General features: G+C 48.8%; 1 protein-coding gene across 1 annotated transcript in view; it reads left to right on the top strand.

Annotated features, from left to right (window-relative positions):
• The window catches only part of UBE2QL1 (ubiquitin conjugating enzyme E2 QL1), a 45,040-nt gene extending 28,913 nt beyond the window's left edge, over nucleotides 1-16,127 (top strand). Inside the window, exon 2 of the mRNA XM_007451654.1 lies at nucleotides 15,951-16,127. Within this exon, the coding sequence (XP_007451716.1) occupies nucleotides 15,951-16,082 (132 nt within the window). The 3' untranslated portion in view covers nucleotides 16,083-16,127. The remainder of the gene's footprint in view (nucleotides 1-15,950) is intronic.
• Nucleotides 16,128-16,723: the final 596 nt, after the last annotated feature.

Raw genomic sequence — 16,723 nt, 5'->3', positions numbered from 1 at the left:
CAGCTCCAGGGGCTCAGAAATCCCTGCTCTGCCCATCCTCGGTGGGTGGTCTCACCTGTGAGCCCTGGGACCACCGGGTCACATCGGTGCTGAAGGTCCATGGTCACATGGCGGGGTGGGGCAGGGCCAACAGGGCAGACCCTCCCACGTGCCCCGCACCCCTGTTGGCCTCCTGCCACACACTGAGTGCCTGTCTGCCCGTCTGCCACCTCCTGGGCTTCTCCCCCGACCTCCGAGCGCCCTCCAAGCCTCCCCCCGCCTCCCAAACAGAGCTCAGCTCAGGCCATGACCCCTCCCAGCCAAACTGATGTAGGAAGAGACGCTGTCTCAGGCCAAGTTCATGGGCTCCTGGTTTCAGCCCCATTAGGGATTCTTGGTGCACTGTCCCCGGCACCCAACCCTCACACAGGCCACCTGCTGAGATTCAGGGCAGGTGCGCTGGCCTGAGGTGGGGCTTATGGGGAGCTGCACACCTTCTCCCTCCCAGGGCAGGGGTGACCAGAGTCCCCAGCACCTTCAAACTGGAAGGGCTGGCCCAACAGGGCTCCTAGGCTGAGGGAGGTTCCAGACTTTGAGAAACGGTTGACTAGAAAGTTGGCAGGTTTTGTGCAAATTGGGGAAGTGGGAGGTACAAGCTATGCAGTGTAAGATACACTCAGGGGGTGTATTGTAGAACACGGGGCATATAGCCAATATTTTGTGATAACTGTAAATGGAAAATAACCTTTAAAATGGTATGGACAATAATTTTTTTTTAATTTATGTAGAAATAGAAGGTCAAAGTAAAAATAGGGAAGTTAGAGAGAAATTCTTGAATCAGGAAGGTAATGAGTTGGATCCTAGCAGTGTCCACGCAGAGGCAGCAGTGGCTGGCCTGCGGCACGTGTACAGCAGGAAGTGACCGGAATCTGGGAGGGAAGGGGAGGCTGAGGTGTGGACTCCAGAGACCCCGCACAGGGCATGTGTGAACCATGACCTGTGGACTGGAGACCAATCTGTGTGGCCCTTCAGAGACAAACTGCGCATTCAGGGCTATTGTCCAAGGCTTCATCCACATCCCATCACAGTTGTTTCCATTTTTACCCAGTGCTTCAAGAAAGAAAACCAAGCTGACCACAGACACTGCCCTCTTGTACCCATCCTACTAGAACCAGGTGAAGGGCAGGAATGAGGCCTCTCCAGTGGGCAGAGCTGAAATTTCACATCTTTCTGAACACCACTCCTTTACTGAAAATCAGTAAAGTAGCAAAGAATAAAGTAATCCACACAGCATCTTTGTCTTGCTGTACTTTTTCAGCAAAAACAGACTCTTCTCAAAAGTAATATATATTAGAGAATTTGTGCTCAAATCATAACATTTTCACCTTTGAGTTTTTCCGGAAAATACCTCTTGCAACTTCCAGTGATTCCAGAATCTCATTTATTTTTTTAATGTGGCAGAATTTCCTTTAGCACTTTGACGTTCCTGCACCAACTGTGTCATGTGGTGGGAACTTTCTCTGTCACTAGGTCACATTGCTCGTGGAAAACATTGATACTGGGAGATGTCACCCTAAGTCGCAAAGACCTGCCTCCTGAAACTAGAAACCATCAAGCCATCCCAAGAGTGAAAGCATATGTTACCTTGGTTGCCTGTGAAAGTCATGGGTTACTTCTTGATGTAATTTTTCTAGAACAACACAGTTTGGGATTATTTCATCAAACTCTTGAAGCTTCTGCTGGCAGGGCCGAAGGCAGAAGGCTGCTGCCCTCTGTTTTGACAGGTTAATTCCCTGAGCTGATTCTTGTCACCTTTCCTAGTGACAGTCTCAGTCTCCTCTATTTCTCTGGACTTCCCACCGCTGGCATGGCCGTAACTACTGTCTGTGCTCACACAGAATTGCTTCCGTCGACGGGAGTGGGTAACGAGAGTGTCCAGGTCACCTGGTTTACTGAGGGTCATAAAATCAACAGCAGACCCCCCAGAAGGGCATCGGCTGGAAGCAGATTCTCTCCCCCCAGCCCTGTGCATGTGGGGTGAAGCTGCAGGAGTGAGCGGCCCTTGTCAGCACGGCCGCTTTCTCTCGGGAGGGCACGGGGACACGAGGTGTAGGGAGTGGGTGTCTCCTCCCGCTGGCAGCCGTAAGCTCTGGACACCCCGGGATAAAGGAAGACCCGGCCTCTCCCACAAAGCCCCCCCTGCCCCAGCCCATGCACCCCTTCTCGCATCTCCCCCAGGCAGCAGCAGGAAGGATCTGCATCCCCAGTGTCTGGTCCTCAAATCAAGGCTACGTGGCGGGACAGGGGCAGCCTTGCGTGCCATGGGGCCCCAGTGGGTGGATGGCCATAGGTCGGAGTCAGTGGGGTCCCACCCCCAGAACAGGGGTCTGCAGGGAACGGACAGGTGGACTCCAAAAACCAGTGGGGTGCTGGGGGGATGAACCACAATTCTCGTCCTTCTCAAAATGTGTTCCCAGAAGGGAAAACATGGTGCCCTTGGAAGGTTGCCTGTGTAGGACAGAGGGTTGGATTCTGACCTGAGAAGTCCAGCTGGGTAGGAGAACACCACCGATCCCTGTTCACTCGCCGGGTGGGGCACACATGGAGCTGTCCCAGTAAGAAGGCTGCTAAGTGAACGCGTGCTTGTCAGTGGAGCCAGCTGGGGAAGCGTGTCCATGATGAAGAGCTGCCACCGCGGGGATCATCCGGCAAGGCAGAGGGTGCACTCAGGAGCTTTTCTAGAACGCCACATGCCGGCGGCTGGACTCAGCTCGCAAGTAGAAAATCTGGAAGCGGTGGCTGTGTTGTGTTAAACAGGCACTTCAGCCTTGAGAATGGAACACGCCGCCCTTGGCTGGGCCTGTGGCCAGCAGCTCTGCCTACATCCTGTGCACAGCAAATGGAAACCACAAGTGGCCAGCGTCCCAGGGAACAGGGCACGTGGATGAAGGAGGCCTCGCTGAGCGAGACCTCCAGAGTTGGGCAGGGGCCCCAGGTCCACACGACTGTGGCCGGAGGACCAGACTTTTGGTGGTGAAGGCAGATTTGGTGCTGAACGGCTCGGGGTTTCCACGTTGGATGGAGGCCCAGAGCTCCACGTTGAAAGGAGGCTGCGGTGCAGAGGGATAGAGGGGTTCAGTGACCCCAGGGCCCACATCCAGTGAGGGAAGGGAAGGCCAGGCCGGGCAGCGTTCTGTGCAGCAGAGGGTCGGTATCTTGTTCTCTCGCTGACACCTGCGAACCTTCTCCGTGTTCTGAGAGGCGACCTGGCCTTGGGGTTCAGAGCGTGGCCTCCGGTCCTGCGTGGGGATCCTGTGTGGCTTTGAGCACGTGATTGGCTTGTCTGTGCCTGTCTCCTCATCTATAAATCAGGGTTGACGGTAGCGAAGCCCACCTGGCGGGGTTCCAGAGAGGGTTTAAGGAGTCTGTTCAAGCCCAATCCTGAGAACACTGCCCAGCACACAGCGAGGACGAGCCACCACCACCGAGATTGCCTTTAAAGAGTACGTCCAGCTGCCACTGCCTGTGTCCCTACACAGCTAGTGGAACCCACTGGGACCCAGCCACTTAAGCAGAACTATTAGCGGAATCTCCAGAAAACATAATTTCGAAATGATTATCTGATACAGTTTAAAGTTTTAGCAAAAAGTTCCTTCTCCCCTGCTTGCTTCTTCCAAGAAAATATAATCTGTCTTAAAACAGATTCCATAATTGCTAGAACTTTCTTTAAAGTGTAGAAGAAAGAGATGCTTATGTTTTGCAAGGATCAAAAATGCCCGTGAGGTATGCCTTTGATGCTGCCAGTGGCTTGAGGATTTTTTAGTGATAATGAAGTTGTCCCTTCGTATCTGCAGGGGATTACATTCCAAGGCACCCATTGGATGCCTGAAACCGCGGGTAGTTCCGAATCCATATACTATGTTTTTTCCCCATATACTATGTGGAGATGCTGGACAAAGGGATGACTTACGTCTCAGGTGAGATGGAGTGGGACAGGCACACTTCATTTTATTGCAATTCATAGGTGTGTCTTTTACAAATTGAAGGTTTGTGGCAACCCGGCATCAAGCAAGTCTATCAGTGCCATTCTTTTCCAACATTATTTTTTAATTAATGCTGTTTTTAAATGTTTAAATTGTTTTTTAGACACAGTGCTGTTGCGCACTTAATATACTGTAGTGTGGTGTAAACATAACTTTTATATGCACTAGGAAACCAGAACATCTGTGTGACTCACTTTACTGTGATATTTGCTTTATTGCGATGGTCTGGAACCAAACCTGAAATATCTCCAAGATCTGCCTGAGCATGAGATTTCATCTCGCTATTCAGAACAGTGTGCAATTTAAATCTCATGAATTGTTTATTTCTGGAATTTTCCATTTAATATTTTTGGACCATGGTCAACCAAGGGTAACTGAAATCACACAAGGTGAAACGGTGTCTAAGGGGGACTACTGGGTTAAATAATGTGGTTTCACTTTAATTTCTATTAAATATTAATATTATCTAGGTTATATAAAACTGATGCTGACTTTGTCATCCTGAGAGGTTCACAAAAATCAAAAGGAAATATCTGAGGACTTTTATCGCCTAATAATTGGGAAGCTATTTTAGAGACTGTCACAGAGACTCTGTCCTTCCATAAAGTTTCTCAATGGACAATTCTAGAATGTTCCACCAGGGAAATATTCCTTCCTGACTGCAGTGGCTTTGCATCCTGGGCATTATTCTCATCTTTCACCCAGATGAGCATCAGTGCCGTGGAAAGCTGGCCTGTGGTCCTGCTGGGGAGGGAGCGCGAGTCTGGCCCATGGCACTCATGTATTTACTCCTTCATGCATTCCCACGGCTGCTGCCCACGAGGCCCGGGCCAAGCCCTTGACATCTCCCTCACCTGGCCTCACCTAGTGTCTCCAGCAACCCGCACGAGGTCTGTTCCGTGGCAGGCACTTATTAATCTGTGGGAAATACAGGTTGCTCTTTTGGGACTTTCTAATAGCTAAGCTGCATTTTTCCAAAGAACCAGATTTTTTTTTAACATGCAGTGATTGCTAAAAAATAAGGTCGAGAAGAGTTTTTAAAGTTCTGATTTTATTATGAATCAAGGGAGCATCACACTTCTGAGATGACTGTTTTTTCCTGAGGGTTGGACCACGGGTGCTCTTCGGACGCTCGCAGGGACCCTTTGTGGACCGCCATCTGTGCCCGCCTCCCCGAGGTCCCCCTGCTGGGTCCAGCTGCTAAGCCCTCCGCTTCCTGCTTCTCCTCTTGCCTCACCTCCCACCCGCTCCCAAGGGCTTGTATCTTACCCTGGAAACCTGTTTCCTCCAGGGTCAGAAACTGGCTTCCTTCTCTCAACGACAGATCCCTCCCAGTCCTGCAGGCGTCGCCCGGCTGCTCTCAGCCCCTTTCCCTCCCCCCGAGTTGCCTCTGTCCCGGGCCAGGCCCTTGCCCATCTTCTCTGGGCGATGGCAATAAGGCAGCTGGCCCCCACCCCGTACTTTACGGCCACCCACCTCCCAAGTGACCCGTCCCAGAGGAAACCTGGACCCTGCGCTCTGTCCCCTCCAGGAGAGATGCAGGTGCCGACCTTTCTGTCAACCTTACCTCCCACAGTGGGGACAGTTGTACCCCAAAGTTATATTGAAGTCCGTCCCCTCCCTCCCCCGCCTCCCCCCCTCCCCAGCCTGTGAATGTGTCCTTATTTGGACACAAGGTCTTTGCAGAAGTAAAGAAGAGATCATCCTGGGTCAGGATGGGCCCTAATGCCATGGCCAGTGAGTGTCCTGGTAAGAAGAGGAAGGGTGACACAGAGACAGAGAGACGCATAGGGAGAAGAACACATGACCTGAAGGCAGGGAACGGGGTGATGTGTCCACAAACCCACGGACGCCTGTGATTGACAACAAGCCACCAGAAGCCGGCGGGAGGCACGGGACAGATTGTCCCCCTGGAGCGTCCCAGATCAGCCCTGCCCACACCTTGGTTTTGGACTTCTGCCCTCTAGAACTGAGAGAAAATTAAGTTCTGTCCTTTTAAGGCAGCCAGCATGGCCCTCGGTTATGGCAGCCCCAGGAACTAACCCACCTCCCATCCCTGCCTGCTCCCTCTCTGTCCTCCCAGGAGCAGCTGGACACGTATTCCCTGTGCTCCCCCGGTCTCCCCTCCCTGTGTCCTGGATGGATCATTCCACTTCTCCTTGAGGCCGGCTCCTGAACTGCCTCCTCCAGGAAGTCTCCCCTGCCTGGCCCCCCAGGCCAGGTTTGGCGCTCCATCTGCACCCTGCACAGCACGCCCCTTGCACAGACTAGAGCAGGCTATCTCAACGGGGGGTGATTCTGCCCCGACCCCTGGGGACACTTGGCAGTATGCGGAGGCATTTGTGGTTATTACATCTGGCACAGGGCCGCTATTGCATGCAATAGTTAGAGGCCAGAGATGCTGCTAGACCTCCTACAATGCATAGGACAGCCCCACTACCAAGAATGATCCATCCCCAGATGCCAGTAGTGCCCAGGCTGAGACTCTCTGATCTAGAGAACACTCGCTTCTGCAGAGATATATTGTATGTTTCCCTGCTTGTCTACCCCAGTCCTGGTGGGGACCACCATATCACCCACGGCTGTGGCCCAGCTCTGCCCGCCACATCACCTCCCTTCTCATAATTGGGCTACAGGTCGTAACGTCAGACAGTCTTGTTGGCATCCATAGGAGAAAATAAGCGTTTAACCTCTTGGGTACAGTCCCTTCCGTGTCAACGACTTTGATAGACCCAAGCGTGTCTTTAAGGATGGGTCAACCACAAGGGTGACGCCTCTGGGCGTGTGTGCATTGAAAGGTTGTGTCCTGATGGGCAGAGAGTCACAGCTTCCTTCTGGGTGTCCCCAGGGGTTCACTCAGGCATCTTTCCAAAACACAGCATCACCTGCTGGTGCCCTGCCTGCCTCGGGTGGACACACGCAGCCCACGATGCACTGTGAGAACATTTCTGCTAGGGAGAAACTGCAGTGCCTTTCTCCAGCAGACGGTATATCCACATGCACACGTGCACAAAGCTTTCATCCTGGTCCCTGAATGGAGGATCCTGGCCTTTTCCACCTAAAGCCACCCAAGAGTGGCTCCACTCTGTCCACCTGGCTGTGCGGACCCTAGGGCTGCTCAGCACAAGTGCCCTGTCCCCAGCACCTTTTGTTCCTATGGAATGTTCTAGTGGTCTGTCTTGAAACTTGCCTTTCTAACAGCCTTTATGTGTGTGACTGTGAATTAGTGCCCAATGTCAGAATTATAAAACAGACCTTGTGTCCTCAAGGTGTAACTTCCAGAAAGATAAACTTAGCTTTTTGTTTCTGAGGTGAATATTTTGAGTTGACGGTTTCTAGAATCTGCCTTACAGTCTTTTTTTTTGTGATTTATATTATAAAAATAAGACCTTTAATATATAGGAGAATCCTTACAACATTTTGTGATGAGGTTACAGAAGTTTGATTTTTTTAATTGCAGTATAGTTGAGGTACAGTATTTCATGTTACGGGTGGTCATTATAGTGATTCACAATTTTAAAGGTTATGCTCCATTTATACTTATTATAAAATACTGGCTATATTCCCTGCATTGTACCTTGTAGCTTATTTTATGCATAATAGCTTGTGTCTTTTAAACCCCTCCCCCTCTCTTGCCCTCCTCCCACAGTGGTAACCACCAGTTTGTTCTCTATATCTGTGTCTGTTCCTTTTCTGTTATATTCACTAGTTTGTTTGATTTTTTAGATCATACAGTGTTTATCTTTCTCAGTTTGACTTTTTTCATTTAGCACAATGCTCCCCGAGTACATCCACATTGCTGCAAATGGCAAGACTCCATCCTTTTTTATAGCTGAGTAGTATTCCATTGTAGATATGTACCACATCTTCTTTATCCATTCATCTGTTGATGGACACTTAGGTTGCTTCCATATCTTAGCAATTGTAAATAATGCTGCTATGAACATTTGGGGTGCATATATGTTTTTGAATTCAAGTTTTGGGGTTTTTTTCAATATACACCCAGGAGTGGATTTGCTGGGTCGTATGGTAGTTCTATTTTTAGTTTTTTGTATCTCACAAGAGATCTTATCAACAAAATCTGAGAGACTTCCCTGGCAGTCCAGTGGTTAAGACTTCACCTTCCAAAGCAGGGGGTGCAGGTTTGATCCCTGGTCGGGAAGCCTAGATCCCACAAGCCTTGTGGCCAAAAAACCAAAACACAAAACGGAAGCAATATTGTAACAAATGCAATAAAGACTTTAAAAATTGTGCACATGAAAAAAAATCTTAAAAAAAAACAAGATCTGGAACTAAATTACAAATAGCTAGGGTGGGGTGAGGGGATGGCATTAAATACATTTGCTATAGGATGTCGAAATAATGGAAGCAAATAGAAGCATGAGCTTCTGCTGAAAACCCAAGGAGGGCGTAGGGACCTGAATGCCCAGCAGAGGGATGGGACGCAGGGAAGGGCTGAGCCTCTGTGTCTTTGGACACACTGATTGCCTGGAGGGAGCCCGCCAAGCCCCTCCCACCCCCACTAGCAAAGCCCTTTCCCTGGCGGGTTCCGTGCCTCCCGCGAGCCCGGCCATGACGCATCTCTCCCTGGTACTTCGACCTCGAGGGGCCTCCGGTCATCACCTGGTGATCTAGAGGAGGCAGCTGTGCTTGGGGGGGATGAAGCTGCTCAGTGGAAGCGCACTTTCCTAACCAGCCCTGATGAGGCTCAAGTGGAGCGTTGTCTGTGGGGGTTTAATGAGATACTACGTGTGAAAGCGGCCACGCCACTGCAGCACATCAGCAGACGTGACGGGACGTGGACCAGATGCCGTCGCACATGTGGACAGAGGCCACGTGGGGGTTCAGGGTGTTTCACGTCGAAACCCAACACCAGCTCGCTGACGGCGTGCCCCACCCCGCCCTTTCAGCACCCTCTTCTCCCCCCCACCTTGGCTGGTGCTTGGGTGGGACCCCTGAAGGGCAGCAGATCTCCCCCCTGTAAACTCGCCGTCCTCCTAATCTACGTATGAGGCCCAGGGCTTCCCTCGGGAAGGCTACTCTTGGGTTCCAGTCACTGCAAGGGCCCTCACATCTCTCCCAACACTACAGTCACACGTACACACACACACACACGTGTGCACATACAAATGCACATGTGAATGCTCGTGTACATACAAACACACACATGCATATGCACACTGGTACGCGCACACGTGAACATGCATGCACACAAGCATATACACACATACACACATTCTCAGACCCGTGGAAAGGGCTGCAGAATCGTATCAATGCATTTCCACCCGCAAGTGCTTCTCTTTGGTGCTCCATTGGAGAGAGCCAGCAGAAGTCCCTCCCTCACCGGTCAGTGGCTTCAGAGTCATGGTTTTAATTTGGGAAGGAGTTTCTTGGAAGCAGCCTCAACCGTTGTAGAGTTTTAACTGTGCTTCAGAACTTGTAAGTTGATCCACTTTGAACAGCAGACCTTAAAAGAGAGGCGAAATCACTGCTGTCTCTCCGAGTGGACCTCCTTTCAAAGATGCTTGTTCCTGTGCTTTCCTCAAGCCGAGTGTGTGACCCATCTGAGCTTTTCCTCCACAGGCAGCGTCCTAAAGGGAGTCCACACTGAGCACAACACATGCTTGAAACCGGCGTCTGAGGGGTAAGGGTGCGTGAGTGCTTTTAGACTAAAAATTACACTTTCAAAGACCTTAAAAACAAGTAGCAGCAGCTCTATAATTCAGCCCAGGAAATGAAATCCAACGCAAAATATTGGATTTGCCTGAAGATGTTTTTGTGACCAAATAAGCCATCATAATATCCTCACGAAAGACAGAGAAGTTTGTGTGTTTTTTTTTTTTCCAAGAGGGCAGAATGAAACTAACTTTGCCAAAGAATAAGGATGAGATCCTCTGTGATAGTTTCAAAAATAAAAATCCACATTTATTGTGTTCATCCTGTGCCTGGCACTGTGCCAAGCATCTTGTACATTTTAACGTATTAAATCTCTATAAAAATTCGGTGCCATATAATACTGTGACTATGCTTTTTTTTACAGATGAGGAAGTTGAGATTCAGAGAGGTTAAGTAACTCACCCAGGGTCACACAGCCAGGAAGTGTTGGAGCAGAGATTTGAAGTCAGGTCTATTGAATTCTGTACACCCACCGAACACACAGACACACACACACACACACACATACACACACGCACACAGTGCCCTAGCTTCACCAAGTGTCTGCCCATCCTCCTCTGAATACAGCTACATATTTCAACCACCACTTTTGGACCACTTATCTTCACCCACCATGACCTGATAAACATTTACTACCCATATTTCAAGGCTCAGTTCAAGTGTCTTCAAATGTGGAAATCTTTCTGACCACACAGACAACAAACACTACAGTCCCTTCTCTTTTCCTCTCCCCCGAGGTAGAATCCATCCTCCTCTCTGAGCTGTAAGCTCTATGAGGACTGAAATCATTTCCAGTTTAGAAAGCCCTGCAGTCCCAGTAACCAGCACAGTTCCTAACCTGGGGAGGACTTGTAGCGGTGAATAGAGATGGACTATCTCCTCCTTGCTCTGGGACGTCTTTATTCCATACACCAGTGGCTCTCATTCAGGAGTGATTTTATCTCTGAGGGGACATTTGGCTATGTCTGGAGATAGTTTGGATGTCATAGGTCAGGAGGTGCTGCTAGCATCTAGTAGGTGGAGGCCATGGATGCTGCTAAACATCCTATGGTGCACAGAACACCCCATGACAAAGAATTATCCAGCCCATGTTGTCAAAAGTACTGGGACTGAGAAACCCCGACGCACCCCTTCTGTCTCAGCGGCGACAACACCCCCGATTCTCTCCCCATAATGATTCTAAGGCCCTACAGGCAGGAGCCAGGATCACTTTGTCTTTCTAAGCCCAGCACCCAACATACTGAGTGAGTGAATGAATGAATAAATGAACGAATGAACAAGAGGTGAAGAAGTGACAGAGCCAGACTGAAATTCAATGAGCACATCAGGGTAATGAAAGCCACGTAAGACCAGGTGGCCTGTCCGAGGACCTGAGGCTGGGGTCGCTTGGTAGCTGTGTGGAAATGTTTTCATGCTGATCATTGTGATTGGCCCCCCAAAAAGCTATAAGCAGAAAAAAAAAAAAAAGGTCAAACCAAAGCACCAACTAATGGTTTTGTTTGACAGATGCAGCCCCAGAGAACTGTGTTATCATTAGAATTGCTTGGCATCAATATTACTGAGAGATTTTGAGATTTTTTAAGGTTTGTTAGGTCAGAATCCTATGGTTGCACATAACCCTACATTTACAATCTGGAACAAGACAGATTGATTGTAACCAGGAGAGAGAGTTTACTTTTCTAACCTCTTAATACTTGCACAGAGCTATCACAGTGGGCTAAGCAAACTGTCACATCAGGTCCTTTGGCATTAAATACAAGTAGAGGTATTTTAGGGAAAACAAGAGTTATTTGAAGGAAAATCTCCAGAAGAGACTCTGAGTATTAGTTACATGGAAATAGATAAGAGAGAAATATCAATGTTAGGAAAATAAGAAAAACTGTTCTTAGTTGGTTGTACGCACCTTAAAATTCTCAAAGTGTTTTCAAATTCAATATCTTATCTGACATTCATAATGATGCTCTAAAGTGGGTTTTGTCCCTGATTTATAGAGGAAAATACAGAGGGTCAGAGGAGTTAGGCTGAAGGTTTCCCCAAAATCCAGACTCTAGGAGACTGTACCCGGGAAGGAAGAATGGAGCTGCAACCTCGCTAATCATTAGAGGAAGCAAATCAACACTACAGTGAGGCACCACCTCACACCTGTCAGAATGGCCATCATCAAAAAGGCTAGGGCTTCCCTGGTGGCGCAGTGGTTGGGAGTCCGCCTGCTGATGCAGGGGACGCGGGTTCATGCCCCGGTCCGGGAAGATCCCACATGCCGCAGAGCGGCTGGGCCCGTGAGCCATGGCCGCTGAGCCTGTGCGTCCGGAGCCTGTGCTCCACAGCGCGAGAGACCACAGCAGTAAGAGGCCCGCGTACCGCAAAAAAAGAAAAAAAAGAAAAAAAAAAGAAAGAAAGAAAGTCTACAAATCATAAATGCTGGAGAGGGTGTGGAGAAAAGGGAACCCTCCTGCACTGTTGGAGGGAATGTAAATTGGTACAGCCACTATGGAGAACAGTATGGAGGTTCCTTAAGAAACTAAAAATAGAGCTACTGTATAATCCAGCAATCCCACTCCTGGGCGTATATGCAGAGAAAACACCAATTCAAAAATGTACATGCACCCCAATGTTCATAGCAGCACTATTTACGAAAACCAAGACATGGAAGCAACCTAACTGTCCATCGACAGACAAATGTATAAAGAAGATGTGATATATATATATAGATATAGATATATATGCAATGGAATATTACTAAGCCATAAAAAGAATGAAATATTGCCATTTGCAGCAAAATGGATGGACCTAGAGATTATCATTCTAAGTGAAGTAAGTCAGACAGAGAAAGACAAATATCATCTGATATCACTTATATATGTGGAATCTAAAAAAAATGATACAAATGAACTTACTTCCAAAACAGAAACAGACACACAGACCTAGAAAACAAACTTATGGATACCAAAGGGGAAAGGCGGGGGAGGGATAAATAAAGAGTGTGGGATTAACAAATATACACTACTATATATAAAACAGATAATCAACAAAGACCTACTGTACAGCACAGGGAACTATATTCAGTATCTTGTAATAACCTATAATGGAAAATAATATATATATAATATACATATTCTGCGAATAATATATACATATATAAATATATAAATATATATATATATATATATATATATATAACTGAATCACTTTGCTGTACACCTGAAACTGACACAACATTGTAAGTCAACTATGCTTCAATTAAAAAAATAAAGAAGTTCCCTGGTGCCCTAGTGGTTAGGATTCGGCACTTTCACTGCTGAGGCCCGGGGTCAATCCCTGGTCAGGGAACTGAGATCCCGCAAGCTGCATGGCGTGGCCAAAAAAACGAAAAAGAAAAAGAAAGAATGGGAGTTGGTTCAACATGAGAATGGCCCTGGACCATCAGAGGCCTGGGGTGGACAGAGTGACCCTCCCCTTCCTGGTGCAGTGGGCACCTCAAGGGTATTTCAGTAAGGACTGCTCAGCCACCCTGGTTTTCGAGCCCAGGGTGTCGCTGGGTGATGCTTAAACAGCCCATCAGAGGAGGACAGGTGATCCATGAAAAGATATTTGTTAGCTGCAAACTAGGGTGTAAGGCAGGGGGCGAGATGGGAGTGCTTTGTGGCCAGCTGAGTGCAGTGAAGATGCTAAGCCCTCTGAGTGCCACACACGGTCTCTGTCTCCCAGCTGCTGAATTGACTGAGTGCTGGTGCTTTATGTTCATCATTCTTCTCGGGAAGAAGAGGCAACAAAGACTGGTCTGTTCATCTGGGGGTTTAACTGTTGTTTTTTGTAACAATTGAGACTTTCACAAAGAATTAGCAAAGTATATGTTCAGGCCAAGAGCATTGGAATATTCCAAGATTATTGTGAGCTTGTATTTGTCTGGCTGCTTTTAGTTCAGAATTCTCAAGTCATACCATAAATTTTCAGTATTATAGAAAAGAATGATAGAGATGGTTAGAATTTGCATTTTATACAAAACAATAGCCCTTGATACTTGCTCCCACTTACGTAAAAATTGATGCCAACATCCCTGCAAAGATGCATTTGCCTGTGTTTAATGAAGTAACGTTGGACTTTGATCTTGACCACATGATGATGATTATAAATGTGTTAGCTTTGCATAGTCCCTTTTTATAAGTGTAACTACACCACATAAGCAAAGCAGGAGAGACAGGGGGAAGTCTCTGTAAAGCCAATAAATGGTGGTTTCCTGTTTTCTTTTCCAGCTTTCCTTCACCCTTTAGCAGCTCATTTCTTGTGCACCAAGCAACTAATTAGAAGAGGTGGTCTTGCCCTTGATTGGCGGATGGAGAAGCTCAGCCAGAGGGATGTCCAGAGCAGCCAGAGCAAAGCAGTAGCTCTGGGTTTCTGACTTGCCAACCCCCCCACCACCACCAACTGGGCTTTGCTCTGAGTCTCCACTGTTGAAAAGACAAATGTTAAAAAGGAACCATAAGCTCTGAATTTAAATATGTGAAACAGTCTCCCATTCCCAGTTTGTAGGGATCCGGTGCCATTTTCCCCGTGAATGAAAAAGACGTCTTCCCAGGGGAGTTATGGGTGGGTTATCAGAGAGACCTAAGTTGGGAGGATCTTGGTCCCCAAGCCACACAGACCTGTGTGGCTGCTGCCCTCAATTCCTATACAAGGGAACAGGTATGCAGTGTAGCCCAGCCAGGCCCTGGGGGTGAGGTCCAGGTCCCGTTCAGGTCCCCTTACACAGATGGCACATGCCCGCAGTGTGCTGTAACAAAAATATTACATGCCGAGGGCCTGTCCAGCATTGTTAGTGAAAGTTCATAAACAACAGGAGACTGCTGAGAACGGTGTGCACGCATTTGCTAGTGGGTGAAACTCAGGGTGTTTCCATCCCACCCACAAAACACGTGCATGGGATGCTTGGGAAGACAAGCAGGTCTTCCAGGACAGGTGAAGGGAAGTCAAGTGCGAGGAATTGTAGCTGAGAGACTAAGAGAGCGTTTCTGTTGATGGGCCATGAGGAGGCGGCGTGGGGAGCAGCTGAGCCAGGAGCAGTAAGAGTGGTGCCGACTCATCTGATGGAGGGTCCAGCTCTGCCCAGCCCCTCATGGTCCTCTGTCTGCCCATTCCCTCTGATGCCAAGTGTACCTCATTCCCCAGGGCTCCCTGGAGGGGTGGCGATGGCCTGAGACACGGCCACCTCAGCGGTGTCTGCTGGTCCCTTCTCGCTCATGGTCTAGAGCCTGCATCCATCCTGAGCTAAAGCAGACCCTCTGGTTTCTGCAGACCCAAAGGCTCCGTCCTTCAGACCGGAGCACCACTGGTCACCGTGAGGGGAGTGGACCTCTCCTGGCACAACCCCCCTACCACCGGCGGTTGTGTGAGGAAGCATTGGCCTCCCCTGGACCCCTCACTGGGGACTCGAGGACAGGCTTCCACCTCCATGGAAATGGCCCTACCATCTTCTCAGGAACTGGTTCCCTCATGGCATGAATTACAAGAAAGTCACTCATTGCTGCTGAGCTTGAACATAAAATGTTGGAATTGTGAAGTGTGTGTGTGAATCTATAAATATACACATCTATACATAAACATGTATCTCTAAGTTATCATTAAAGGCATTCTAATGACGGGAGGTGGTGGGAGGGAAGGGAAGTTAGAACAGCATTTTGCCTCTGGGATAATGGGCTCCGTTTTGCATCGATGCTCTTTTGATAAAGCCGGTCCTCCCCACTTGAGCACGGGACCTGGAGCAGTGGCCGCCTTCCAGCATCCTGGGATGAGCTCGTTCTGAGGACACCAGCAGCCCGCGTGTCTCTCTCTCCCCAAAAAGCTTGCCCGTGGGGCTTCCCTGGTGGCGCAGTGCTTGAGAGTCCGCCTGCCGATGCAGGAGACGCGGGGTCGTGCCCCGTTTCGGGAGGATCCCACATGCCGCGGAGCGGCTGGGCCCGTGAGCCATGGCCGCTGAGCCTGCGCGTCCGGAGCCTGTGCTCCGCAAATGGGAGAGGCCACAACAGTGAGAGGCCCGCATAACGCAAGAAAAAAAAAAAAAAAAAAAAAAAAGCTTGCCCGCCACTGGACCCCTCCGTCCATTTGGTAACGAAGCTGTGATGTTCTATATCTCTCCTTTCATCACACTGACTCAGACATCAGAAATCCCCGCCACTTTGTGTGTTCTTAACAATGAGGGTGGGAATTGGGATTGCTGATGGGTTCTAACCTGGTTTATCTTTTCCTCTCACTCAGGGGCGGATCTGTAGAAAAGCGGGCAAATCAAAAAAGTCCTTCAGTCGCAAGGAAGCCGAAGCTACCTTTAAGAGTTTGGTGAAGACTCATGAAAAATACGGCTGGGTCACCCCGCCCGTCTCTGATGGCTGATGTCTGCAACGTGCATTAGACGCTTAAGCCGCCTCTGCACACACACAGATACCCGACATCTCCTCCTCCACGCTGAGCTTCCTTCATCCTTTTTCACTCCAGCCGGAACTGAATCCTGAATGCCAAGGAGACGTTTAAGTTATTTATGACCAGATGTGTTTACAGAGAGAAAGAGGGAGCCAACGCTCTTTGGGATTAGGTTTCAATTATAAATGAATGATCATCTCTAAGTCACTTTAGAACAAATGTCAAGATGGTGACATTCCCCAGCCCGCCTGCCCCTCCGCCCGCCCCATCACTTTGGCCCTTAGCTTCTTTCCATGACAGCAACTCCAAAGAGCAGGCAGGAAACTCAGTGCCCCATGCTGGACCCGTTTACATGTAAAAGGCGCCGTTCATATGTAACAGGAACGCCCTGCATCACCAGTACATGTTTGCTGTGCTCTGTATCTCTGTTTCTCTCCCTGGCAGGTCAACATAACTTGAAGACGTGTCTTCCTGTGGCCCCATGTCATGACATGTAGACCTCATTTGTGCTATGACCTTTGGCTCATCATGAAAACAAAAATTTAATATTGCCAGGTTCTAGTGATTTAAAACAGCAACTGCCCACTTGTTTAAACCGTGCTCCCAATGCTGAT

Source organism: Lipotes vexillifer, unplaced genomic scaffold (genome assembly GCF_000442215.2).
Source record: "Lipotes vexillifer unplaced genomic scaffold, Lipotes_vexillifer_v1.1 scaffold1463, whole genome shotgun sequence".
Classification (NCBI taxonomy): domain Eukaryota; kingdom Metazoa; phylum Chordata; class Mammalia; order Artiodactyla; family Lipotidae; genus Lipotes; species Lipotes vexillifer.
Note: the sequence above shows the minus strand (reverse complement) of the source record. Positions and strands in the feature narration are given on the sequence as shown.